The 26,905-nt window shown below is 58.8% G+C and overlaps 3 protein-coding genes, 1 long non-coding RNA gene and 1 pseudogene across 13 annotated transcripts in view; 2 read left to right on the plus strand and 3 right to left on the minus strand.

The window, feature by feature from the left end:
* Positions 1–1,916: 1,916 nt before the first annotated feature.
* On the minus strand, positions 1,917–5,818 carry PTX4 (pentraxin 4). The gene is made up of 3 exons (XM_002697976.5): positions 5,516–5,818; positions 4,316–4,940; positions 1,917–2,955 (listed from the first exon to the last, which is right to left on the minus strand). Exons 1-3 carry the CDS (start codon positions 5,654–5,656, stop codon positions 2,315–2,317), a joined length of 1,407 nt encoding a protein of 468 aa, XP_002698022.2. The 5' UTR covers positions 5,657–5,818; the 3' UTR covers positions 1,917–2,314.
* A 4,021-nt stretch (positions 5,819–9,839) lies between these two features.
* Positions 9,840–10,889, plus strand: LOC787289 (heterogeneous nuclear ribonucleoprotein A1 pseudogene; annotated as a pseudogene).
* Positions 10,890–13,775: 2,886 nt separating this feature from the next.
* Positions 13,776–25,424, plus strand: TELO2 (telomere maintenance 2). 4 transcript variants are annotated; one of them, XM_010819183.4, is made up of 21 exons: positions 13,776–14,138; positions 14,823–15,158; positions 15,662–15,939; positions 17,410–17,478; positions 17,627–17,774; positions 18,557–18,659; positions 18,781–18,849; positions 18,985–19,126; positions 19,230–19,366; positions 19,794–19,873; positions 20,067–20,168; positions 20,332–20,420; positions 20,509–20,600; positions 20,693–20,809; positions 20,917–20,988; positions 21,723–21,887; positions 22,185–22,279; positions 22,714–22,813; positions 22,960–23,024; positions 23,164–23,279; positions 23,825–25,424. In XM_010819183.4, exons 2-21 carry the CDS (start codon positions 14,824–14,826, stop codon positions 23,929–23,931), a joined length of 2,481 nt encoding a protein of 826 aa, XP_010817485.2. In that variant the 5' UTR covers positions 13,776–14,138; position 14,823; the 3' UTR covers positions 23,932–25,424. The 4 variants fall into 4 exon arrangements, with proteins under 4 accessions (XP_010817485.2, XP_005224670.2, XP_024841145.1 ...); XM_005224613.5 differs by having other exon boundaries at positions 22,188–22,279; XM_024985377.2 differs by having other exon boundaries at positions 13,776–14,005.
* Positions 17,234–18,562, minus strand: LOC132343835 (uncharacterized). The gene is made up of 2 exons (XR_009492805.1): positions 18,262–18,562; positions 17,234–17,458 (listed from the first exon to the last, which is right to left on the minus strand). It is a non-coding gene; the product is annotated as an uncharacterized lncRNA (long non-coding RNA).
* The window catches only part of IFT140 (intraflagellar transport 140), a 58,233-nt gene continuing 55,611 nt past the window's right edge, over positions 24,284–26,905 (minus strand). For all 7 annotated transcript variants that reach the window (XM_002697913.6, XM_015460243.3, XM_015460242.3 and 4 more), the window contains exon 31: positions 24,284–25,002. In XM_002697913.6, the coding sequence (XP_002697959.3) occupies positions 24,796–25,002 (207 nt within the window). In that variant the 3' untranslated portion in view covers positions 24,284–24,795. The remainder of the gene's footprint in view (positions 25,003–26,905) is intronic.

Consider the following 26,905-nt stretch of genomic DNA (forward strand, 5'->3'; position numbering starts at 1 on the left):
CCTGCCCAAATGCCTAATGACCTGAGTTCCCACCAATCTCCCCTGCAAACACCTTCCCAGGTGGGTCTCCCCTCCTGGAGAGGCCCCACCAAGCACCTGGACGAAGGTCGGCAGACAGCCACTGCTGTACTACCTCTGCCAAATGCCCACCGTTTCAGCATCTGTGAACACTGGGCAGAAATGCTGCTGTGGTTAATGGACGATGCTGTGTTAACGGACCTGTTATAACAGGTGTTTGTAACACGCATGAAAGCTGCAGAGGGCGGGAAACAGCCTGCGTGTTCTCTCAATGCTGGCGACCCAGCTGTCCCTAAAGAAAGACTTCCTAATCAAATTAGTCTTCCCCTAAAAGATGTCATCTCTCCCTCCTCAATGGTGCAATGCAGCCAGGGCTATAGAAAAGGCCAGAGGATCCTGGGAAAGAAGAGACTGAGAAGGGCAGCTCTCTGTGAAGACAGACACGCCCTGGGGAAGTGCCAGGGGAAGCAGAAGTCTGTGGTTCTAGGACCTTCCTCTGGCCACCCAGTGGGGTTTCCAGACCTGGGATTCATCCTCTGACCTTGACTCATGGGTGGTTGGGGAATGGGCTGGGAAGGGGGAGGGGAGGTGGCTGGCCAGACTGGCTAAAGGCCTGGGATCACTGCTAAGAGGCCCCGGGGACTGATTTCAGCGCCCCCCCAACCCCCGCCGCCAACCCCCGCCCACCAGCAGGCCAGTTTCCAGACTTAGTGATTCTAAGCTTTTCCGACAGATGAGCAGACATGCCCGCCGCCCCCACCACACACACCCCAAAGCTGCTCTTTTCTGCGCCCACAGATTGACTTTCAGGTTCTGAGCTCTTGCAAGGATTAATTTACATCACAGATTCTTTTTCTTTTTTTTCCTCCCGGGCTGAGTCCTAATCACTGGAGTGCCAGGGAATTCCCCACACCTATTCTGCCAATGCATTTTTTTTTTTTAAACTTGCCATGATTCAAAATTCTGAAAAAAGAAGAAAAAAAAAAAAGCTGTCAAAAACAATACCCAGTACTGGCAAGAATGGGGAGTTGTGGCAACCATCATAGAGTGCCAGCAGGGATATAAAACAATACAGTCACTTTGGAAAACAATTTGGTGGTTTCTTTGAAAGTTTAAACATGATTTTATCATTTAACCCAGGAATTCCGCTGTTAGGTATCCGCTCAAGAGAAACAGAAGCATGTGTCTACAGAAGGACTCAGAGGAGGGTGTGCACAGCAGCTTCATTCACAAGGGCCCCCTACTGGAAACCACCCAAGTTTCCATCGACTGATGAATGGATAAACAAAACGTGGGTCATTAGGACAGAAGGTCATTCATCCACACAAAGGAATGCAGCAGACAGACACCACAACACAGACAAACCTGGAAAGCATGATGCTCGGTGAGAGAAGCCAGACACCAAGGACCACACAGTGACGGAGTCCATTTATGTGAAACGTCCAGAACCGGCAAATCCACAGAGACGGAAAGCAGGAGCGTGGGTGCGGAGCTGGGGGAGGGGCTGTGTGGGGACAGGAGTGACCCTAACAGGCATGATGTCTCTATGAGGGGGGGACAATGGAAATGTTCTAAAGCTGGATCATGGTGATGGTTGCATACTTGGCAGATTGACTACAAATCTTCAAACTCTACACTTAGAATGGGTGAATTTCATAGTAGGTAAAAGCATTGCCCATCCTCAATGTGTGTTTCTGAGTAGCCTGTTTCCTTTGCAAGCCCCCTTCCCGGTGGCTCTGATAGCCTCACCAGCCATGTCACAGAACCCTGATGGACCCCCAGGGTGAAGGAGCTGCAGGGCCAGGAAATGAACTCTCCGGCCCTTCTCATGAGAGGTGTTGGAACAGGGAACAGACAAACAGAAACTCTCACAAGCCTCATGGAGAGAGGACCATGGCAGCTAACACAAGCAGAAGAGTTTTCCAGGAACCAGCCTGCGGCTGCCCCAAACCCACACCCAAGAAGCGTGGAGCTAGAGCCTGCCACCACCACATGGCCGGTCAGCTGCGCGGAAATGACGTCATACTACAAAGGGGGGTGTTTGTAAGAACACTGCAGGAGGGAGAGAATGCAGTCCTGGGGGCCCTGTGGCCTGGCTCTGCCTTGTTGGCTCCCCTCCTCCACCCCCATGCAATGCCCACATCCTGTGTTAGAGGGCAGGTGTGCCTGGTCCAGGTCGGGGGCAGCAGACGGCCTCTCAGTCTGAGTGGGGGCCCTCTATGGACTGTGCAGAGTTTGGGGGTGCCCCTCCCGCTGGCCACCTCAGGAGTGCCACTGCTGTGTGTGCGGTGAGCCCTCAGGGACACAGCTGTAGGCAGGTGCAGTTCACCCTCTGCACGAATCCGCCCACTGACGTGGCATTGTCCAGTGTCAGGATGGCACCCGTCGGGAGCGCCTTTCCCATGGCCAGGTTTGAAATCTCACCAGGGACCAGCACACGGTCCCATATGGCCAGGCCTGCCATGCTCCCCACGAAGGCCTCCGAGCTGTCAAACCCACCCCCCACGTGGTCTTGCTCCTGGCCTAGCACGAGGGACCCTCCTGGGGGGATCTCGTACCCCTCCCTGAAGCGGGAGCCGGTGGCCACGAGCCTTCGGTCCACGTGGAGCCAGTACCTGCCCAGGATGGACGTCCAGATGACACACACATGGTGCCACTGGCCATCTAGCAGTGGCTGGAGGGGCAGCTCCCTGAAGGCTGGGTCTCCGATCACAAAGTGGACGGAGCCAGGGGCCAGGGAGTCACGGCCGTGCAGAACCAGCTTGTTGTCGTTTTCCTCGGTGGCATAGGACAAGAGGGTGCCCAGGTGGTCCGCGGCTGTGCGGACCCAGCTGCAGATGGACAGGGCCCGCAGACCCGTGAGGAAACCGGGGCGGAGGAAGCCCACATTCATGGTGGAGGCATTTGGAAAGATGAGTGCAGGGCCCACGTTGCAAACTAGAAACAAACAAGGAGGGAGAGTCAGCCCGAGTTGCGGGGGGCGGCGGCTCACTTGTCCTCACGTGACTGGCGCCATCTCCCAGATGGGAGGACTGACGCCCAGGGCACCTGGCCAGCTGCGCTCCTTGCAGCAGGGAGCCCCAGATGAGTGTCACGTGGCTGCTGGGACAAACCCCCCACAAATGCAGCGGCTCAAAACAAAACCCAAAGTTAGCATCTCACAGTCTGGATGTCAGAAGTCCCCACGGGTCTCTCTGAGCTGAAGATCACGGTGTGGGTGGGGCTAGTTCCTCTGGAGGCTCCAGGGAGAAGCCCTTCGCTGCCCTCTGACCTCTGCTCCTGCCTCACATCTCTGTCCCTGACGCTGAGCCCCCTGCCTCCCTCTCCTGAGGACCCTGTCATGAGGTCGGATCAGCTCCCATCTCAGGGAGCTGGATGGACTTTCACATTAGAAAGTCCTCTTGCCATGTGAGGTGACGCAGCCACAGGGGCTGGGGCCAGGACGTGGGCGTCTTTGGTGGCATCATCCTGCTGACCAGACTTCTTCCCAAATCTGCCCGAAGGAGAGTGGGTGGGGCAGGGGTGGGGAGCCTGCATTTCTAGCTCCAGGGTAGAAGTGGGGGCTCCTGTCATGATCTAGGGCAGTGGTTCTCAACTGGATACACCTGTGTGCCCGGGGAACGTCCAATGACGCCTGCAGACAGGTTTGGTTGTCAGGATTTTGGGGGTCCCCAAACTTGTAGCCCCGCTTTCCCGGGAGCCCTGTTGATTTCCTGAAGGTCAGCTAGTCAGCTCAGTCTTACTGGTGAGGCCCCCAGAGCCATGCAGATGGAGGGAGATCTGCTCCAGACTAATGGGCCCTGAGGGCTGCCAGGCCAGACTGGGAGCAGCCGGGCCACAGCTGAGAGTTTGAGGTAGGTGGAGGCCAGAGAGGTGCCGAACACCTCTCGGTGCCCTGGAGGCCCCTACAGCTGGGGACGACCCGACCCCAGGTGCCCCTGGAGGAGAACCCTAAGCTGGTGATGAGAAGCGGCAGAGGCCAGGGGCCCTCCATGAGTGGGCACAGACCCCATGGGCTATAGACCGGGGCCCCAGCCCTGCAGGAAGGACCCTGCTGGTGACGGCTGAAGATGCCAGCCCTGACCTGTGTGATCACCAACCCTGAGTGGGCATTTACTGCCCGCAGGCAGCACCCGACTCATGGGTGTGCCAGGCGGCCTGACCTGCAGGCAGGCCATCTCCTGGGCGGTTCCTTTCTTTGAAGGTGGGGTGTGGGGGGGTGTGAGGGCACTAAGGGCTAAGAAGGCCCCTGAGGGAGAGGTGGAGACCGATGGGGGTGAGCGGGTGTGGTGCTTACCCTCTCCTGGGCTCTCGGGGGGCCACGCCTGCTGGTTGCCTAGGCCCAGGGGCTCTTGTGCCCCCTGGAGACGGTAAGCGAAGTCTAGAGGTGGGTCCCGGGGCTCAGGCGGAGCTCTGATCATTTGCCCGCCCCCCTGCAGCTGCAGGGCGCTCGGGTTCGACGGCCTAGATGGGTCCGGGGTCACATTCCGGGCGGCGGGGCTGGGGCCGGCCAACCGCAGCTGGCCCTCGAGAGCGGCTAGCCTGGTACTCTGGCTCTGGACAAGGGGCGTCAGGCGGAGCAGCGCATCCTGCAGGGCCCGCACGTCTCGGGCCAGCCCGGAGACAGCGGCCCTCTGTCTCTCCTGCTCCCGGGCGCGCCGTGCACTGCCCTCGCTCATGGCAGCACTCAAGGCCAGCAGCCTGTGGTCCGCCTTCCGGCCTCGGCGCTGCGTCCTCCGCACCCAGGTCCTGAGGTGGCCCAGCTTGTCCTGCACGGCCGCCTGCGACTGGTTGAGTGCCAGGGCCACGGCCCGGCTCTCATGGGCCAGGCTCTGGAACCGGGCCTCGATGTCGAAGGACAGGTTGTAGTGGCTGGCGATGCCCTGCAGGTGCGTCAGGGTCACCTCTTGGAACCTCCGAAACTGTGGAGAGGACACAGGGGGTCCCAGGGGCTCGGTCTTCAGGGCAGCTCGGTGAGGTGACCGACCTCTGCCACCAGCGCCCCCACACCGAGCTCGCAGCTGTGGGACGACCCCAGGCCTGTGCTGCAGGGGGTGAGGGCCCCCAGGCGGCTCCCACCCCTTCCTGCAGCCACACTCTTCACTCCCCTGGTGAGGGTGGGCAGCTTGTGTGGGGATCAAAGTGAGGAGGGCTTGGGCTCCTAGGAGCCGGCCGTGGCCCCACACAGGAGTCTCTGCTCCATGGGGAACCTGAGATCCGGTACCCCGAGGCCCAGAAGGCCCCAGCACACCTGTGGGTACCCTCCTCGGGGTTGCCCCAAGTCTGCCCACCCTCACACACAGCTGACTTATGTTCAGAAGGAGCCCACCAAACCTGTTTTGCTGTTTCAACCATAGGTGAAAAATCAGACCATAAAAACTGCAAACTCCACTCTGAGCCCACAGAGCACAGAAACTTCCCATTGTTTCTGTATCACCTCTGCATCACCTGCTGTCAATTAAAAAACTCTACCGCCTCAGACAGTGGGTGCACTTACCTGCTCTTCTAGTCTACGGAGCCTCTCGAAAAATGGTTTTCGTTGCCCCACAGGGCCGGTTGTTTGCGACAAAGCTCCATGTAGATATATGTGCACAAGGATGAGGAAGAAAGGCAGAGCTCTTCCCGTTGGGCTGCCCATGCTGAAAAGGGGCAAGAGGCACCCTGAATGCAGGAGGACGGTCTGCTTGGAGCTGGGCCTCCACTAGGCTGGCCCGCCTCTCCCGGGGGTGGCTTCCCTTCTTCCCCTCTGGCGGGCAGTCAGGTGCCTCCCACCACCTTGATGAGAGACATTCACTCTGGACACTTGAGGTTCCTAAGGACACAGGCTGAAAACAGATGCGGTGTCTTTGGAAAATAGGTCTACTGGGTACAAGGCCTGGTCCAACTGGCTTGGAGGCGGGCGGGGTGATTGCTTTAGCAGGAGCGTACAGACTCGTGTTCCCACCAGAGGAGTGGAAGCTGCACAGGGACCCTGGTGGGGGCAGGGGCTCCTTAGAGCTGTCTGCAGCGGGCCCAGCCTGCTGGCCGTGCACAGCAGATCCGGATCCATGAGGCCCCTCCCTCGCCCTTGGAGGAGGCAATGGAAACAGAATTGGGAGCCACGTTAATTCATCTCAGGCCTCGGGCTATGAAGTGGGCTGAGTGGTAGGTCCCAGGCTAACCCTGGTGCCTGCAAATGGGAGCTTATTTGGGAAAAGGGTCTTTGCAAATACAATTAAGGATCTTGAGATGAGTTCATCTTGGATCATCCGTATGAGTCCCAAGTCCAAGGATAAGTGTCCTGAGACAGAGAGGAGACACGCAGGGGAGAGGGCCGTGTGACACGGAGGCCAAAGTTGGGGTGGAGCTGCCTCAGGAACACAAGGAGCTGGGGGCGGGGGGCGAGAATCCTCCCAGGAGCCTTCGGGGGGAACATGGTCGTGCCAACACCCTGATCTCCAACTTCCAGCCTCCAGGGCTGCCAGGGAAAGCGTGGCTGTTGTTTTAAGCTCCTCCGTTTGTGATCATTGGTTACAGCAACCCCAGGGGATGAACACAGGCTGCCTGCCTAAGTGAACGGGGGGCAGAGACCTCATTCCAGGGCCAGGTCCATGGCCAGTGTTTTCCCAGTGAGGGGAGCAGGAGAAAACCACGGTCAAGGCTGAGAGTTCCAGGTGAACAAGGCACCGGGGCACAGAGACTGATCTCCTCTCTTTCCCCAGGGTCACTCTGATGGCGGCCAAGGGACACAGCCTGGAGGAGCCACAGGGCAAAGAGAGGAGATGCAGCAGCTGCCCTGGGGAGCAGAGGAAGGGGCAGAGGGGACCCGGGCAGGCAGGGAGTGGGTCTGCGTCCTGGGGCTGCCATACCCCATGACCACCCCAGGGAGCGGGCACTGGAGTTCATTCTCCTCTGGCTCTGGCGGCCGGAAGTCTGAGGTGGAGGGGTCAGCAGGACCACCCTGGATCCAAAGACTCTCAGGAAGGATCCCCCGGCTGCTCCTGGGGCAGCCTCATCCCAGCCCCGGCTCCGTCTTCACAAGGCCTTCTCCCCTGCGTGTCTCTCCTCTTCTGTCCAACAAGGACACCAGTCATTGGATCTAGGGCCCACCCAGATAATACAGGGTGATCTATCTCGAGATCTGAAACTTGGTTACATCTACAAAGAGCCTTTTCCCAAAAAAGTTCACATTTATAAACACGGGGGTTAGGACTTAGATGTGTTTCTTGGCGGCCACCATTCAGTCCATTACAGGGAGGTTTGAGGGGTTGGGGGCGTCCAGGGATGGCGGGGGGCTGGGGCGATGTGCAGGCTGGAGAGAAGAGACTCATGTCAGTCTGAATACAGAGTTGCCGGCCCCCTGCCTCCTCCCTGACCTGCTGCGCTGGGTGGCTGCTCCTGCCCACCAGTCCAGCCCCAGGACATGGTCAGCTGGTTCTCTGAAGCCGCGATGTCCAATCCCAGAGCCCCAGATGCGTGGGAGTGTTGAGCCCGTCCCATGAGGCTAGCCTGGGTGGAGATCCGCTGCAAGTATAAAAAACGCACTGGATCCCAGGATTTAGTATAAAAAAGGAATGAGAAATACTTCCTCAATCATCAGATTTTATGTATGATTATAAAGGCAATGGCACCCCACTCCAGCACTCTTGCCTGGAAAATCCCATGGACAGAGGAGCCTGGTAGGCTGCAGTCCATGGGACCACGAAGAGTTGGACACGACTGAGCGACTTCCCTTTCACTTTTCACTTTCATGCATTGGAGAAGGAAATGGCAACCCACTCCAGTGTTCTTGCCTGGAGAATCCCAGGGACAGGGGAGCCCGGTGGGCTGCCGTCTATGGGGTCACACAGAGTCGGACACGACTGAAGCGACTTAGCAGCAGTAGCAGCAGCATATGTAGAAATGGTAATAATATTTTGGATGCACTAGGTTAAATAAAATGTTTTAAAAATTAATTTCAACTGTTTCTCCTTTTTAGTAAGACTACGAAAATATTTAAAATTAAATATGGAGCTCATGTCATTGTTTGATTGGACAGTGTCACCTTGGAGAAAGACTCTGGTTTGTGGGCCCCCAGGCAGAAACAGGGGTTTTCCTTTGACTCGCTTTCATCATCCGTTCTTTAAAAAAAAAAAAAAAAAAAGGTGGAAAAAAACATGAATCACAAAATTCACTCATTTTAAGGGTGAAACTAACAACATGTTATTGAAGTAAACATCTACCTATTGGACTGGGAGTCTGAGGGTTCTGCCAGCTTCTGGAAAGCAGCAGACAGGGACCTTCCCCAGGCACCTCCTCCAGGCTCCTGCCCCCAGGCAGGAGGAAGAAGGGAGCTTCTTCAGTCCAGGCAGAAAACCTGCTCTTACTAACATCATGGGCAAGAGCTTCCTGCACCCCGCCAAACCAACTTCCATCCACAGGGTAGACAGAAATCTGCCCCAACAGAAGAGGAACCAGGAGACGATGCAGAGGGCCAAGGAAAGGCTCAAAAGCAATCTAAAGAACACCTTCAGAAAGGCAAGAAAAGCTTTGTGTCCACAAGGCAAGAAATGGATGCTGTGGAAAAAGGAATAATCAGAAAGGATGAAGCTGCTCCTGGAAATGAAAAGCACAATTTTCCAAAATACAAAGAATAAAGTAAAATGCAAATAAATATATAAGTAGAATAGAAAAATTAAAAGGCAAAGTTAAAACAGTTGGTCAGAAAGTAGGCAAAAAGGCAAAGAAATAGAAAAGAAGAGCCAAACACTGGATTGATCTCAGTCCAATGAAAAGACACTATGGCGTATGAGACTACAGGAAAGAAGGGAAGGAATTTCTAGGAAGATAATCTGTGAAGGTGCTGCAGACAAAGGCATCCATCACTTGAAGACCTTGTGGCAGAGAGCCCCAGGCCAAGGGACAACTACAAGGCTCATCTTTAAGTGTCAGACACCACAGATGAGAAGATTCTAAGTGTCCAGAGAAAAAACCTGGTCACCTGTGGATTGAGGCTTTCCCCAGAGGCCTATTGGCCACCTCAACAGCAAGGCTGGCTGCCAAAGACAGGGGACAAAACTTGATGACTCTGAATGAAATGATTTTCATTTAAAACTGAGCACGGCTTCCCTGGTGGTCCAGTGGTTAAGAATCCATCTCGCAATTCAAGGGACACCATTCGATCCCTGGTCCGGGAAGATCCCACATGCCCCGAGCAACTACTGAGCCAGGACTCTAGAGCCCGAGAGGTGCAACTACTGAAACCAGCCCACCCAGGGCCTGTGCTCCGCAATGAGAGGAGCCTGCACAGTGCAACAGAGTAGCCCCTGCTCGAGGCAGCTAGAAAAAGCCTGAGCGGCATCACGGAATGTAAATAAATCTTGGACAAAACAGCAGTTGGAGTGGCCACTTAGCCCAGATGATTAGAGAATAATACTGATGAATTGTGTATCTATTAATAGCTCAAATGTGAATCCACCTGGAGCAAAGAATAAAGTCATTTTTTCAGATATGCAAAGGGTTAAGAAATGTATCCTCTGTGCCCAGTCTCTTGAGACATGACTGAGTGACAGGATTCAGAAAAACGTGGGGATAGAGGGAGAAGGAAGCAGCTGTAGGAGCCAGAAGTGAGAGCTGTAGTCCAGAAGCCACCTGCGAGGCGCACCCACATCCAACCCATCTGGTCTCCCCGAGGTGAGCCCCTTTTCATCACCTGACCCCTGGCTGTTCTCCTACCGGATGCCTCTTTGGGCTTTCTGCATCCGCGGTTGCCCTCTACTGTACACTCTCCTAATTGCACCCTGGGTGGACCCCTCTTGATGAAAGTGTAAGAGCAAAGTGAAAAAGTTGGCTTAAACTCAACATTCGCTTTTTTCTGCCCGTGGACGCCGCCGAGAAAGCATCGTTGAAGTCTTCCCTGCCTCCACTGCCATCATGTCTAAATCAGAGTCTCCCAAAGAGCCCGAACAGCTGCGGAAGCTCTTCATCGGAGGATTGAGCTTTGAAACAACCGATGAGAGTCTGAGGAGCCATTTTGAGCAATGGGGAACGCTCACAGACTGTGTGCTAATGAGGGATCCAAACACCAAGCACTCCAGAGGCTTCGGGCTTGTCACATACGCCACGGTGGAGGAGGTGGATGCGGCCATGAATGCAAGGCCACACAAGGTGGACGGAAGAGTTGTGGAACCAAAGAGGGCCGTCTCAGGAGAAGATTCTCAAAGACCTGGTGCCCACTTAACTGTGAAAAAGATTTTTGTTGGTGGCATTAAAGAAGACACTGAGGAACATCACTGAGAGATTATTTTGAACAGTACAGGAAAATTGAAGTAATTGAAATCATGACTGACCGAGGCAGTGGCAAAAAGAGAGGCTTTGCTTTTGTAACCTTTGATGACCATGACTCCGTAGACAAGATTGTCATTCAGAAATACCACACTGTGAATGGCCACAACTGTGAAGTGAGAAAAGCCCTGTCTAAGCAAGAGATGGCTAGTGCTTCATCCAGCCAGAGAGGTCGAAGTGGTTCTGGAAACTTCGGTGGCGGTCGTGGAGGTGGTTTTGGTGGGAATGACAACTTTGGTCGTGGAGGAAACTTCAGTGGTCGAGGTGGCTTTGGTGGCAGCCGTGGTGGTGGCAGATATGGTGGCAGTGGGGATGGATATAACGGATTTGGTAATGACGGAAGCAATTTTGGAGGTGGCGGAAGCTACAATGATTTTGGCAATTACAACAATCAATCTTCAAATTTTGGACCCATGAAAGGAGGAAACTTTGGAGGCAGAAGTTCTGGCCCCTGTGGTGGTGGAGGCCAATACTTTGCCAAACCACGAAACCAAGGTGGCTATGGTGGCTCCAGCAGCAGCAGTAGCTATGGCAGTGGCAGAAGGTTTTAATTACTGCCAGGAAACAAAGCTTAGCAGGAGAGGAGCGCCAGAGAAGCGACAGGGAAGCTACAGGTTACAACAGATTTGTGAACTCAGCCAAGCACAGTGGTGGCAGGGCCTAGCTGCTACAAAGAAGACATGTTTTAGACAATACTTATGTGTATGGGCAAAAAACTCGAGGACTGTACTTGTGACTAATTGTATAACAGGTTATTTTAGTTTCTGTTCTATGGAAAGTGTAAAGCATTCCAACAAAGGGTTTTAATGTAGATTTTTTTTTTTTTGCACCCATGCTGTTGATTGATAAATGTAATAGTCTGATCATGATGCTGAATAAATGTCTTTAAAAAAAAAAAAACAAACCTCAACATTCATGTATGGAAAGAGTAACATGGAAACTTATGTTCAGTTCAGTTCAGTTGCTTAGTCGTGTCCAACTCTTTGTGACCCCATGAGTTGCAGCATGCCAGGCCTCCCTGTCCATCACCAACTCCCAGAGTTCACTCAGACTCACGTCCATCGAGTCAGTGATGCCATCCAGCCATCTCATCCTCTGTCGTCCCCTTCTCCTCCTGCCCCCAATCCCTCCAGCATCAGAGTCTTTTCCAATGAGTCAACTCTTCGCATGAGGTGGCCAAAGTACTGGAGTTTCAGCTTTAGCATCATTCATTTCAAAGAAATCCCAGGGCTGATCTCCTTCAGAATGGACTGGTTGGATCTCCTTGCAGTCCAAGGGACTCTCAAGAGTCTTCTCCAACACCACGGTTCAAAAGCATCAATTCTTCGGCGCTCAGCCTTCTTCACAGTCCAACTCTCACATCCATGCATGACCACAGGAAAAACCATAGCCTTGACCAGACGGACTTTTGTTGGCAAAGTAATGTCTCTGCTTTTCAATATGCTATCTAGGTTGGTCATAACTTTCCTTCCAAGGAGTAAGCGTCTTCTAATTTCATGGCTGCAGTCACCATCTGCAGTGATTTTTGGAGCCCAAAAAAATAAAGTCTGACACTGTTTCCACTGTTTCCCCATCTATTTCCCATGAAGTGATGGGACCGGATGCCATGATCTTCGTTTTCTGAATGTTGAGCTTTAAGCCAACTTTTTCACTCTCCACTTTCACTTTCATCAAGAGGCTTTTTAGTTCCTCTTCACTTTCTGCCATAAGGGTGGTGTCATCTGTATATCTGAGGTTATTGATATTTCTCCCGGCAATCTTGATTCCAGCTTGTGCCTCTTCCAGCCCAGTGTTTCTCATGATGTACTCTGTATATAAGTTAAATAAGCAGGGTGATAATATACAGCCTTGACGTACTCCTTTTCCTATTTGGACCAGTCTGTTGTTCCATGATAGCCCATGGGAATTTGCTCTATGGCTCAGAAAACTCAAACAGGGGCTCTGTACCAACCTAGAGAGGTGGGATGGGGAGGGAGGTTCGAAAGGCAGGGAGTATATGTATACCTATGGCTGATTCATACTGAGGTTTGACAGAAAACAACATAATTCTTTAAAGCAATTATCCTTCAATTAAAAAAGTAAATTAATTTAAAAATATTTGATCTAGACTCAGAAAAAAACAAAAACTCAACATTCAGAAAACTAAGATCATGGCATCCGGTCTCATCACTTCATGGCAAATAGATGGGGAAACAACGGAAAAAGTGAGAGACTTTTTCTTGGGCTCCAAAATCACTGCAGATGGTGACTGCAGCCATGAAATTAAAAGACGCTTGCTCCTTGGAAGAAAAGCCATGACCAACCTAGACAGCATATTAAAAAGCAGAGACATTACTTTGCCGACAAAGGTCGTTGTAGTCAAAGCTATGGTAGTCATGTATGGATGTGAGAGTTAGACTATTAAGAAAGCTGAGCACTGAAGAATTGATGCTTTTAAAGTGTGGTGTTGGAGAAGACTCTTGAGAGTCCCTTGGACTGCAAGGAGATCAAACCAGTCAATATTCATTAGAAGAACTGATGCAGAAGCTGGAACTGCAATACTTTGGCCACTTGATGCAAAGAACTGACTCATTGGAAAAGACCCTGATGGTGGGAAAGATTGAAAGGAAAAGAAGAGGGCAGCAGAGGATGAGATGGTTGTTTGCCATCATCGACTCTATGGACATGAATCTGAGCAAACTCTGGGAGATAGTGAAGGACAGGGGAGCCTGGCGTGCTGCAGTCCATGGGGTCGCAAAGAGTCAGACACGACTTAGCGGCTGAACAACTACTGTACGTGTACTTTATTGTCTCCTTGACGTGTGAACACAAACTTTGCTTCAGTCTCTGCCCTGCAAGAGTGCCTGCTGGCGCAGCAGGCATTCAGTTAACGTGTGTTGAATTTATAACTATTTCCCAGGTTTCCCCTCAACACCCCTTGGGCTGAAGATCTTGGGAGGACTTCCCGGGCCGCTCCCCAAGTCACCATAGGACGTTCTGGAAGACAGAATGTCCTGTATCTGTGCTGTGCATCTAGCCCTTGACACATGGACAGCGCGACCAAGGAACTGGCCCGGCGGCTGGTGGCTACCGTGCTGAATATTGCCGCCCCTGCCTCAGGATAGCACCCCCGTTGCGACTGCTTCCTAGTCCGGGCCCTGCCTCAGGGCGGGCGGCAAGGCCGCACACGAGGTCGGGGCTCAGTAGGAGCTTGTGGGGGCGAGAACGTGTGGGCTCAGGAGAGAAACGGAGCTCTCGGGTGAAGGGAGGGAGGGAGGAGGTCACCCCGGGAAGACGCACTCAGCGGCAGAATCAACGCCCGCAGGCGCGAAGCAGCTACGGTCCTTCCGAGCCACGTGCGGTTCACCCCAGAGAAAACAGCCCCGCCCACCAGAAGCCCCGCCCACTCGGACACGCCCCGCCCCCGCGCCCGCGCAGGCGCAGATGCGGCCGCTCGTCCTGAGCCTCTTCCGGCTAGCAGATTGGCGGCAGATTCGTTACGGGCAACCTGCGGGAACCCGCGCCCCGAGCTCAGATATTTAGTGCCATCTCTTTAGGCCCCGAGAGTCCTTGCTGTGTGCCACGTGAGCTGGGCCTCGAACTGAGCGCTGAGCGGGCCTCGAGGGCCGTGGCGAATCGGCGAACGGTGGGCATTGGCGGAGCGAGCGGGGCCGCGGCACACCACTGCAACTCGGTGGGCCCGAGGGTGCGCCCCTCCCGGCGATCCCGGTCCTTCTTGACGCCCCTTCTGCCCCGAGACCCCCGCGCGTCCCGACGCCCCGTCCGGCTCCCCGAGGACCCCGCCGGTCCCACGTGGTCCCTGTCCGCTGCGCCACTAGGTGGGCTCAGAGCGCGCGCCGGGGCGCGGGCGCCGAGCCGGGCGATCGCTGGCGGCTCTGCACGCCGCGAGCGGGAGCCCGCGAGGGCCGGGCCGAGCAGGGAGGCCCAGGCTCGGGGGGACACTCCTTGGGTCCCGATCTAGTGTCTGGGTGCACTGGTGTCAGACAGGTGCCGACTTCATGGCGCTCGTGCTGCAGGGGCGCCCGACCCTACCGTCACTACCAGTAGTGCTACTGATGGCTTCTGGGCAGGGAGGGGGCTTGGCAGGGTGAACCCCAGGTGGGCCTCCCGGCCTCAGCACCGTTGACCTCTGGGTGTGGATTCTTCCCTGTTGTGGGCTATCCTGCGCCCCACATGTGGGATGTTTACCAGCGTCCCTGGCTTCCACCACGCACTAGGGGCAAAAAAGTAGCAGCCCCCAGTTGTGACATATAAAGGAGTCCCCAGACACGGGTTCCCGGGGCGTGGGTACCCTACTTCAGAGCCTCAGACCAAGAAATGGCTCTTGGTGGAGAAAGCCACAGCTGCTGAAGGGAGGGGAGTATACTGCTGGGTGCCAGCAGGGGGGCCTGAGGGTGGGCTTCCTGAGAGTGTGTGAAAAACGCTTCCTTATCCGAGACTGAGTCCCACGTGGACGATGATGGCCCCTGGGACTTCTCACACACCTTTCCTGTGAACCCCAGGATGGATCCTGTGGCCTCTGCTGTCCGCCTGGCAGTCCAGGAGGCTGTTCACATCCTTTCTTCATCTGAGGATGGGGGCCACATCATCTCCACGCTGCAGTCCCTGAGGCGGTACCTTGGTGAAACAGAGACCCAAGCCCCCCCTGAGGAGCAGGAAGAGTTTAGCAGGACCCACTTTTCCACCATTCTCAGATGTCTGGTCGGCAAGCTGAGCCCCGACTGGCTGGACCTGCTGCCTGATGGCCAGTTGGAGGAGCTGTGGGCCAGCTTCTTCCTGGAGGGCCCAGCTGACCAAGCCTTCCTGGTGCTGATGGAGTCCATTGAGGGTGCTGCCAGGTGAGTGAGGCTTGGTCTGATTATGGGGTCACTTGTAACATCTGGAGGATTTCGAGCCAGTGGGTTCTCCAAATTACATGAGAATTCAGCATCCTGAGAAGTGAGAAAGTAAAAGCAGTGCATGTCAGAACACTGAACTAAAAGAGGGTTTCGTTAATCTCTGCAATGGACAGGCCCTCTGTCCTGCCATGTGGGTGAAGGGACTGCAGGAGTGGGTGCACCCGGGTGGCCAGGCGGGCCTGCGGGGTGGCTCCGGGCTTAAGTGGTCTAAGCAGTCAGTGGGGTGTGGCCATCCTTGGGTGGGGGGAGCCCTTTCCTTCACTCTGTGGCTCCCAACTCGGCGTGAGGCACCCCAGCAAGACCCCTCCCTGGGCATCAAGCACCCTGCGGGGATGCCGGTTAACCTGACTCCTTGCGGCGGGATGGGAGGGGGCGTGTCCAGGGATCCCAAAGTGTGGAGAGTGCTCAGGAAGCGAGGCTGCTCACACCTGCTCTTGGTTCAGCCCCAGCTTCCGTCTGATGAAGATGGCGCGGTTGCTGGCCAGGTTCCTGAGTGCAGGCAGGATGGCCGCTGTGATGGAGGGGCAGTGTGGGCAGCAGGCGGGGCCGGCCTCCCGCCTGCTCCAGGAGACCCTTCTCACCCGGGTGGTGGGCCTGCCCGATCACCTGGGCAACCGTCTGCAGCGGGAGACGCTGGCTGCCTTCTTCCCTCAGAACTACTTCCCTCTGCTGGGCGAGGAGGTCCTGCGGGTGCTGCAGGCAGTGGTGGACTCTCTCCGAGGTGAGGGCCCCTCTTCTGACAGCCTCCCCAGCCCGGCGTCCACTCCATCATGCCCGCCCTCTCCGGCTTCCAGGGACTCTTCCACCTCTGGGCAGTGCCACGGGCAGGTCGGATGTTATGGTCCGTCTGGGGCCTCAGCAACCCACCTGTGAAGTTTCAGCCTGGCTCGGCTTGCCTTGGAGATGGAACTGGCCCTGAAGTCCTTGCTTGTGTGTCCAGCCCCCCCACTCAGAATAAGGGAACGTCTGAGGTCTGGAAACTAAAGAGCTGTGGTGTGAAGAGGGTCCATCTGAGGTGGCTGCCGGCCGAGGTGCCCGTGTCCCTGTCGTTGTGGGTAGAGGACCTCGGTTCTCTGGCGGGTGGGGGCAGTGCTGGGGGCCAACTCTGAGGGAGCGTCCTGTGCCCAGGGCAATGAGGGCAGTGTCCCTCCCACCCTCTCTGGAGCAGCAGGAGCCTGGCTTCCCCACCAGTGTGGTCCTGTGGTCTGGGAGCCAGTAGAAGCTGGGGTCGTAGCAGCCTGAGTTGGGGTGGGCATTGGCCCTCCCCACAGTGAGGCCCTCCTTCCCTGTGGCCTGGCCCCTGCGCTGCCCCAGGCCTGGACCGAGACCCTCACCTACCCCTCCCATCTTGTCTAAACTGAGCAGCTGAGTGATGCTATTACCTTAAGCCTCGCTCAGGACCTCCCAGCAGCTCACCCCGCCCCTTCCCAGCTCCACCCCACCCACCTCACCTATGCCCCGCCCACTCCCAGCTCCGCCCCGCCCCCTCAGCTCTGCCACGTCCCCCTCACAGCTCTGGAGCGGCTCTGGCCTCGGGTGCTGCTTTTCTGGGCCACTTCCCGGTCACCATCTCACCCTGTTTAGTATCACAGCCACCAGCTTGACCTCAAAAGTGCTTAGAGTGGCCCCTGTCCTGCTGTCTGACTTTCCCTCTGGCGTGAGCTGCGATCCCGGACTTGTGTCCACAGCTGACCTGGTGTTCAAAGCAGCAGCCCCTGGTCCTCACGGGTCTGTTGAGAGGAATGGACCTGAGTGTTGGGTCCTTGGGGCTGACGCGTCTGGAACACTTCTCGTTCCCACCCCCCGCGCCGTGTGGCCGGGTTGAATTCACTCCCACCCGGATCCCGGACGCCCGTCTGTAGATCGCAGATGCCGTGTTCCCGTCATGCGGGGGGCTGTCTGTTTCCTGCTTGGTCCGACCAAGCGGTTCTTATGGGGCAGCTGTGGCCTCTCCCAGCGCCCCACATGGTCCCTGCTTTGTGGGATCACCGTGACGATGAAGCAAGTGAACATGATGCTTTTTGATGTTTTCATTGGCTCTTTGAGTTGGAAACAATGCTGGTGGGGTTGGGGTTAGACTGAACATGTTGGCGTTTTTACAACACGGGGTCCCCCTGCCAGGAGTCAGGTCTGTTCCTGCAAGGCCGGGTGCACACAGGTGGTGGCCTCACTGCTTCCTTCTTCATCCCAGGTGGCTTGGACTGCTCCGTCTCCTTTCTGTCTCAGGTCCTGGGCAAAGCCTGCGTCCATGGGAGACAGAGTGAGTGTCCCTGCCATGGGAGAGGCTTCGATGTGTCCTGGGAGGGGCGGTGCCCCCGCCTGGGCCTGGCCCTGCTGGGTGGGGCTTGGCTGGACTCCCTATGGCCCCCGGGCTCAGGGGGCTCAGGGCCCCCTTTTCTTCCCCTCAGAGGAGATCCTGGACGTGCTGGTGCCCCGGCTGACAGTGCTCACCCAGGGCAACTGCCTCTGGCAGCGGGTCTGCTGGCGCCTGGTGGAGTGTGTGCCCGACCGGGCCATGGAAGCCGTGCTGAAGGGGCTCGTGGAGGCCGCCCCAGGGTAAGAAGCGAGGCATCTTCCTACTGAAGATGCTCCTCTCCCAGGAGGGCGGGTGGCGGGGATCCAGAGGGTGCCTGGCCTTCCCGTCTCTGTGTGGTCAGTGCCATGGCACCTGGTGGGGGCCCCTCCATCTGGTGACTGGTCCTTGCTTGGAATTCGGTCCTGCAAATGCCCATCCCTCCTCACTCCTGGTGGCCAAGTCAGGCCCCCCCTGTCTGCACTTCTGTCTTCTCTGCACCGGAAGGTCCCTGTGCTCAGAAAACTTAAGTCCTACAGGAGGGTGCTGGGCACGCGGCTCCATCCCGCCTGGTGGCCATGCCCGGGGCTCTCACGAAAGCCATGGGAGAGAGTGCTGGTCTCTCACTTGAAGCAAACAGGGGTCTCTTAGTCTAGATCAGGGTTTGCAAACTACAGCCTTTGCAGCTCACCCTGTGCTTTTATGAATGAAGTTTTATCGGCACACAGCCATGCTCAGTTGTGGACCTACCTGCCATGGCTGCTCCCAGCTGCGGCGGCTACAGAGCCCAGTGGGCTGTGTGCCTGGCCCTGCCCAGAGAAAGCTGGCTGCCCTGCATGGATGGAGCATTTCACCTGGACCCGTTGGGGCGAGGAGCGATGTCCTCTGTGTCCAGCGCTGGGCTCCCTAGTCTCCACAGTTACTGGGAGGAGGGAGGGTCAGCACTGACTGGAGGCTGGGGTACCTCCCTGGCCTCCCAGTGGTCAGCACGGATCCGGGGAATTCAGAGTCCTGCTTTTCCCTTTCACCCTGCCACGCCTCACAGGCCGGAGGTCCTCTCGCGGCTGCTGGGGAACCTGGTGACAAAGAGCAAGAAGGCCCAGTTTGTGATGACACAGAAGCTGCTGTTCCTGCAGTACAGCTGCTCGGTGAGGGTGCCAGTGGGGTGGGAACTGTGCTTGGCTCCCTGGACCCTCCTGCCCCCGGGCTCCCTGGCCGGCTGGGTGGTGTCTGTCTGTAGACGGTGATGGGAGCCCGGCTGTGTCGCAGATGCCCATGCTGCAGAGCCTACTGGGGTACTTGGCCATGGATAGCCAGCGGCGCCCGCTCCTCGTGCAGGTAAGGGACCCCTGACCCCCAGAGAGAGTGTTCCTGCTGGGGGTGGAGGGCGCTGGCCGGAGCCTCCTGGGGGCTGGTGGGGACACTGTGAGGAGGGGGTGGGGTGACTGACACACTAGACCCGCCACCTGCCAGGCGCTGAAGGAGCTCCTGGAGACGTGGGGCAGCAGCAGTGCCATCCGCCACACACCCCTGGAGCAGCAGCGCTATGTCAGCAAGGCCTTACTCATCTGCCTGACGCACCTGGGGGAGGCGGAGCTCCGGGCCAGCCGGGACGGTGAGCAGTGAGCAGTGAGCAGTGAGCAGTGGGGCACCCCATCCCCCACCCCGGCACCTCCCCACCCTCCCCCAGCTCAGCCCGTGTGGCTCGGTGCTTCCAGAGCTGCTGGCCAGCCTGATGGAGGGAGTGAAGAGCCGCCTGGACAGCAGCCTGCCGCCCGTGCGCCGCCTGGGCATGATTGTGGCCGAGGTGGCCAGCGCCCGGCTGCACCCCGAGGGGCCTCCCCTGAAGTTCCAGGTGAGCGAGGGCCCTCCCAGAGGCGCCGTCACTCTCGCCCCAGTCGCTCTGCCCGCCCACTGGGGTCCAGGCTGCGGAGCCTCTGTGTCCCCAGGTGTCTGCACAGCTGGGAGGGGTGGAGGCACAGCCCCCATGCTGATGCGGGAGCACGAGCCCCCAGGGGACTCAGGACAGAACTCTCAGGCCCTTCCATCCGCCGAGCCCTCTGGGATGTCCTCGGAGACGGGGCCGCATCTGCCCCGTCCCTGGGGACGCCTAGACCCTCCAGCCCCCGGTGCCACCCTCTGCGGAGGGAGACGTAGTTGCTCTTGAGGGGCGGCTGGCTGGCCGGCTCTGCAGCCCTCGAGCTGTGATGGGGGCTTCAGGGGGTCCCCACGGCACTGCCTGCTGGACCCGTCCCGCCGACTCCAGCTCATTTCTGTTATAGTACGAAGAGGATGAACTGACCCGAGAGATGCTGGCCTTGGCCGTGCCCCGGCCCGCGGCTGACGGCCCTTCGGAGGCGGGGTGAGGGTCCCACTTGGAGCTCTGGGCATGGTGGGCCTGGGGGGCGGCTCCTTCCCACCTGCTACTCCTGACTTGTCCTGGCTGAGACAGAAGCTGAGATGCAGGCAGGGGCGGAGCGAGCGTTCCCCAGGAGGCTGGGTTCTGGGAGGAGTCTTGCAGGGCAGCCCTGAGGCTTCCTTTTTTGTTTCCAAAGCCCGCCTGTGGCTCCCGTCAGTGGGGAGTTTCCTGACCAAGAGACGGTGGACAGTGGCGGCCCCCAGGCTGGGTGGGAGGGCTCTGACTCTGAGCTGGACAGGTAGGGGTGGCCCCACAAGGGAGGGCGTGAGGGCTGTGGCGGGATGTGGGCCCCGCGGCACTGGCTCCCTCTGTCCCTCGAGTCCTCCTCCCATGGGGAAATCAGCCCGCAGGCTCTGAGGGGCCCAGGACCGGTGGGACTGAGTGTCTGTGTTCTTCCTCAGTGATGACGAGCTTGTCCCCTACGACATGTCAGGGGATGGGGAGCAGAGGGGCAGCAAGACGCCCGCGTACGTGCGGGACTGCCTGGAAGGTGCGTCCTCTGCGTCCCGGGTCCCCCGCCCCCTGCCCAGCCTGCCCACCCACCCCGCCTCACTTGGGCCGTGGGGGCCTCTCTGCAGCTCTGACCGCATCTGAAGACTGGGAGCGCTGGGAGGAGGCCCTGCGGGCCCTGGAAGGGCTAGTCCTCAAGAGCCCGGCTGCCACCCGGGAGGTGAGCAAGCGGAGCGCCCTGGCCTCCCTGAGGGCAGGGGCGGGGGCGGGACCGCTTCCGGTGTGCACCTTGACCCTTGACTCCGTGGACAGGTGAGCCTGGAGCTGGCCAAGGTGCTGCTGCACCTGGAGGAGAAGACAGCCGTGGCAGGGTTTGAGAGGCTGCGCCAGAGGGCTCTGGTGGCCGTCACAGTCACAGACCCGGCACGGGTGAGTCCCCGCTCTGTATGGAGCCTGGGTCGTGCCCTCGGCGGGGGCTGTGCAGGGGCCCCCTCCGGGGTCATGGCCCTCAGCCGCCTCTCGCCCGCCCTGCCTAGGTGGCAGAGTACCTGGCCGTGCAGTTCTACGCCCTCAACTACAGCCTCCGGCAGCGCATGGACATTCTGGACGTGAGTGCCCAGGCCTTGCCCTCCCCCATCAGAGCGGCACTGGCGGGCATGGAGGTGACGGGGCAGGCGTTTGCCAGAATCTTCGTGGAGGGACCAGAGGCCTCCCCGGCCCCTTGTCCCTGGCGTGAGAGGCTGGGACCAGCGCCTGTCCGGTGCTTTCTTGACAGGGCACGGCCTCGGGGGCTGCGTCCTGTGTTAAATAACGGCTTCACTGAGTTGTGATGCACACGGCGTAAATTCAGTTTTATGATAAGCAAAATAGGGTATGTTCACCCAGTGGAGCATGACTTGGCCTTAAACAGGAAGAAAATTCTGACATGATGCTCAGTGAAGTAAGCCAGACACCAAAGGACAGACAGCAAATGACCTGACTTAGAAAACGGACGGGCGGGAGGGGCAGGGAGTCCATGTTCCCCGGGGCAGGGCTCCGTCTGTGAGGACGGGGAGGCTCTGCGGGTGCCGGGGATGGTGGCGCTTTCCCTTTGTCCACGAGACAGGGATGGCGGGACTGGGTGGGCTTTGGGAGAAGTGACCGGGGTGTGGGCTCCTCAGCAGGGAGCGCCCACCTGCCCCCCACAAAGCGAAGTGCGCCTGTGGGGTCAGACTTGCTGCGGGACTCCCGGTACCTCCACTCGGGGACCGCTGGGCCCTCCGCGGCCCCACCCCACCTTGAATTTGGAAATCGTTGTCCTTCCCCAGCAGGGCGGCGGCTGCCCCAGTCTCCTCTCCTCTAGGTCCTGGCCCTGGCCGCCCAGGAGCTGTCCCGGCCTGGGCGCCTCGGGAAGGCTGCCCAACGGGGCTCCCCGGGGCCCGGCTCCCAGCCCAGTGGGGCCGCGGTCCCGGCCTGGAAGGCGGTGGTGGAGGAGCGCGTCAGACGCAAGACCCGGCGGTTCTGCAAGGTCAGCAGGCCCCCGGCGTGGCCTCCCGGGCGGGACCTCTGCCCCGTGGGCGCGGTGCCCACTTGTGCCCCGGGAAGGGGAGGGAGGGTTTCGGTGGTGGACGAGGGCCGCAGGGCATCGGGCTGAAGGGGCTGTAAGGCTGGGAGAACAGCCCCAAGGCTCAGCAGCAGCTATCGGCCGCTGGGTGCGACATGGGGCCATGTCTGGAGACATTCTCGTCCTCACCGGGGTGGGGGGTGCCCAGCCCTCCCAAGGGTCCCCGTGGGTCCACAGGGCCTTGAGTGCGCGTGTGTTTAGCAGGGCTCCACGGGGCGGGCAGCAGCTGCTGGCCCCAATGAATTCAACGCAGTGGCTGGATACTTCTTCTTCCCCCTCCTTCAGCGTTTCGACAGGTGAGGGCGTTTTCTAGAGCCCATGGTTTGGGGAACAGGAGCCCTGGACACTCCCAGGCTGGGGGCTGAGGTGGGCTCAGCGGGGTCAGGATCTTGGCTGTGGTTGTTCGTAGCGTAAGTGACGATAGGGCGTCAGGGCATCTGTCACAGACGCTGGGCTCACGGCCGGGCTGGGCCAGAGCCTCCATGGTGTCTCAACACAGCCGCCCACATGTGCCTCCTTGTCCTGGCTCCCTGCCCCAGGCTGGGCTTGACCAGGCGGCCCTGCAGAGTGACGGGGCGTCTGTCCACTGCCTCCCCCTCACGGCTCTGGGCAGTACGTGGATGAGGAGGTGAGGAAGGCGGACAAGGCCTGGGGTCCCTCTGTGGCCCAGGAGGTCGGGGAGCCAGCCCTGAGCGCCTGGCTGGCATCATTGCTGGGTTCTGTGTTGTAGGCCTGTGGTGACCTTTGACCTTTTGGGAGATGACCAGCTGGTTCTCGGGAGACTGGCCCACACCTTAGGGGCCCTGATGTATCTGGCCGTCAACACGGCGGTGAGCACCTGACCCGCCCCCGGGGAGCCCACCCCGGCCTCCTGGCCCTGCTGGCCTTGCCTCGGGGCGGGCGTGCTGGGCCTCATGGGCCCTGCGGTGGGGGCTGCTGGCACCTGGACCCCTGCCCACTGGCGTGCCTGTTGCAGGTGGCTGTGCCCATGGGCAAGGCCCTGCTGGAGTTCGTGTGGGCTCTTCGTTTCCACGGGGACGCGTGAGTGGCTGCAGGGCTGAGGGCAGTCGGGTGGGGGTGTCTCGGATCCTGTGGGACTTGGACAGCGGCAGGCGGGCTGGGCTGGGGTGGACAGCACCACGCAGCGTCTCCTCCAACCCAGCCTCCGTCTTCTTGGCAGCTACGTGCGCCGGGGCCTGCTGTCCGCCGTCTCTTCCGTCCTTCTCAGCGTGCCAGCCGAGTGGCTGCTGGCAGACCTGCCGGACGAGCTTCTGGAGGCCCGGTCCTGGCTGGCAGGTGGGCGCCGGGCCAAGGCTGAGGTGGTGAGGCTGAGGGGGTAGACACAGCCCAGGGGCCGTCAGCTCGGTGGTGGGGACACGGTGCCATTGGTCACTTCAGGGCACCCTGTGGGGAACGTTGGGGCAGTGCCTGTATCTAGGGTGGACGGGTTCGCCCTCCGTGAGGTTACCAGTGTCCTGGCCCCTGCCCCCGGGTCATACGTTCTTTTTAAAAATTCCCCTGTGGTCAGTGTGACCTCTGCCTGTGGGCACTTGAGCCACAGCCCTCAGCACGCTGTGCCCGTGTACACCCGCGAGGCTCGCGACTTAGGGGGTTCTGATGATGGCCTTTCTCTGCCCACCTGCCCCCACGAGGCCACCAGCCCCTGCAGCCAGCCTGTCGGGTCTCTGCTGGTTTTCCAGCCGTCGTCACGCAGTGGCTGAGGCGCCTCCTGGGCCGGGCTCCCAGCCCAGGTGCCCCGCGTCTGGGCCGCTTCCAGCAGGTGACGTACAGGCTGGGCCTGGCGCCCTGACACTGTGGCGTGTTCCTTTCCGTCTTCACAGACGTGGCGGAGCAGGACGCGGACGAGGACTGCCGGTTGCTGGCGGTGAAGGCGCTGCTGCTGCTGGAGAAGCTCCGTGACAGGCTCCTCCCGCTCTCCTCTCCTTAGGCCCCGACCCCTGACCCTTGAGCCCAGGAGGCATGTTGCTGGATGAGCAGGGCGCCTATTGCAGGCTGGAGTGCCTGCGGCTCGGCTCAGATGTCCACCAGGGCCTTGGGTGCTGTCCTCCACGGCCTGGCACTGGGACGTGGCCGCTGCGGCTCTGGGACTCGGGCTCCAGGATTGCTGCTGGGCAAGAGCGGGGAGCCGCGGCTCAGCCTGGCCCCCATGCAGACTGCAGACTGGGGCGTTGAGAACCCCGGAAGGAAGCATGAGAGAGGGGTAGATGGTTCTGTCTCCAGCAGGGACCCTGGTGCCCAGACAGAGAGATGCGAAAATGGGGCCACGAGGGGGACATGGGTCCTTGAGAAAATAGGCTTTATTTGGAGGATTTCAGCAAGGAGACGCGGGGCTGAGGGTGCGAGAGGGTGAGGCAGCCCCTGACAGCCCCTCACAGTGGGAGCTGGTGACGGAAGGGGCGCAGCCTGGAGGGACAGAGCCTCCAGCTGCAGCCAGTGCCAGCTGCTGTCAGCCTGTGGTCAGGACGGGCTGTGCTGCAGGAACTGGCCAGACGTGCTGCCAGGCAACCCGTGTGGGTGCCAGGAGACACCTCTTTCTTACACCCTGTACTCAGGGGGAACGTCATGGGGAAAAACCTACTCCCTTTACTGCAAAAGGGCTAAAACAAACCTCGGCAGGAGCCAGGGACTCGGAGGGGTGGCTTACAGACACCCCGCCACCCCCACCAGACAGGCCAGCATGTCTTCCTGCAGCTCTGCCTATGGTCTCGGGCACTGAGCTCAACAGGGAAGTCGGGCTCCCCTCTGGCCACGGTGGGCGGGTCCCGGGCAGGTCCCAGAGCCCGGCTGCAGCTCAGGGCCCACTTTCCACCTCCTCGGCCACCTCCTCGTCCGCCTCCTTGTGCTCCTCCATGCTGCTGTGCTGCGCGCGCTTCGGCGCTGCGCAGGTCAGAGGGAGCCCCAGGCCCTGGTGCACGGCGTCCACGGTGTGCTGGCTCACGTAGTAGGACACGTTGGCGGAGGGCAGCCGCTGCCGCATCTCCTCCAGGTACCTGTAGGCCTGGGGACACAGGGCAGCCAAGACAGTCAGTGCACAGAACGAAGGCCCAGCCATGGTCAGAGTGGGCAGCGGAGGATGGGGCTCCGGTGACCCTGTGACCTTCCCAAGCGTGGAGGCGGCCAGGGCTCTGGGGCCAGTGCTGTGACTTTCCCTGGGAGGAGTCCTGTGGGCAGCCTGACAGCAGGATCTTGTGTCTGGGGCCATGGCCCTGGAGGGTGGGCCGCCCTGGACGCTCACAGGGGGACCCTGGGAAAGGGATCACACGCTTCACTGGGGTGGTGGGCAGCATAATTTACACACACACAGTTTGTCTTGCTCTCGTGCCACAACTACGGAGCCGTAAGCCACACTGAGGGTCTGCGAGCCACGGTGCGTGCTGGTGCAGCCAAATAAATTTAAAAGGTTTCTCTTGTGTATTTTGACCAGGCGTCCAGTCTAGTGCAGTCAGTCGGCCCTGTGGTTAGTGAGTCTCGTGTGTGTGTGTGTGTGTGTGTGTGTGTGTGTGTGTGTGTGGTCCTTGGCTGGGGGCTGGTGTTTCCTATGGGGCCTCTTCTGGTTCTGCCAAGTGGGAATCTGGGGGCAATGGGGGCCACCGAGGAGCTCGGGGGGGTGTCTGAGGCAGGATGAACATGCTTATACCCACTCCACCTGCGCCCCCGCAGGGAGGGTCACACGCAAGCATGAGGGGCCTCACGTGGCTTGTGTGGATTCACTAAGAATCAATTCAGGGAAAAAAGAATCAATTCAGGATGTGAACAAAGTTTCCAGGAACTCTGACTATATGAGGAAATGATGGTCACATCTAAGTATTTCTTACAGATGATACAATTCTAGAGCAGTCATCTCAGATGTAATTGAGAGAGATAAACAAAGATTGTGAGATAAGCTGGGCTATTTGGAGGGACGAGGGGTGCAGCGTATAGGTGCCCAGACTCCCCAGTGATGGGGAGGCGGTGTTGGGCACCAAGGGCCGGCCCTCGTGTCTGTCGAGTGCCGGCTGTGGGCCAGTAGCCGTGCTGGGGCGCACAGTGCAGAGCACAGGAGGCCCAGGCCAGGCTGGTGGGCACTGCGGTGAGAGGCCTGGCCCAGCAAGGGGGGAGGTGGTTGGGCAGCTGCAGGGGTCGTGCTGGGGAGCTGCTACGTGGATGGGAGGGTGGGAAGCAGGAAAGGACTTGAGGGGGCGGGGCGGGGGGGACTTGGCGGCACACAGGGGCAAGGCAGCAGCGTCTCCGGGAGGGCTAGGGGTCTGGGCGGGGCTGTGATGACGGGGGAGGGGCGTCTGGGGGAGACCCCCTCCCCCCACCCAGCTGCAGGGAGGGTTTCTCTGCCCTCCTACCGGAAGGAGACACGCAGGCCTGTCCTGTCTCTATTTATAGGTTTTTTAAATTTGGAGTTACTGTTTCCCTCAGGGGACCCCCCGGTGGACCAGTGGCTGAGACACTGCCCGCCAGGGGCCAGGGCTCCATCCCTGGTCAGGACATCAAAGATTCCGTGTGCTGCAACGAGCACCTGGTGCAGCCAAATAAGTAAATAAAAGAGCTTAAAAATCCCACAGGCTTCAAAGCTTGAGACCGCAAAGAATTTGGTGAAATGCTTGCAGTGTGATCTGATACTGAGGATTCAGAGGTCTAAGCATCTCTGCCGTCCAGCTTGTGTTCTCCTAAAAGGGGGACACTGGTTCACTTCAGAGCTGTCTCCACAACAACAGAAGGGCTCGGAGCTGGAAGTGGAAGGGCTGAGAGGACACAGGCGAGCCGGCCAGGAAGTCTGAGCTCACAGTGCAGACCCTCAGGCTGGGGCCTTGGGCGGACGCTCAGCTTCCCTGGGAATTGGGGCCGTGCCCCACGAGGCCGGCATGGCCTGCTGGCAACACTTCTGGAACGACTGGCCGATGCTGGGCTTG

This window comes from Bos taurus, chromosome 25 (genome assembly GCF_002263795.3).
Source record: "Bos taurus isolate L1 Dominette 01449 registration number 42190680 breed Hereford chromosome 25, ARS-UCD2.0, whole genome shotgun sequence".
In the NCBI taxonomy this organism is placed as follows: Eukaryota; Metazoa; Chordata; class Mammalia; order Artiodactyla; family Bovidae; genus Bos; species Bos taurus.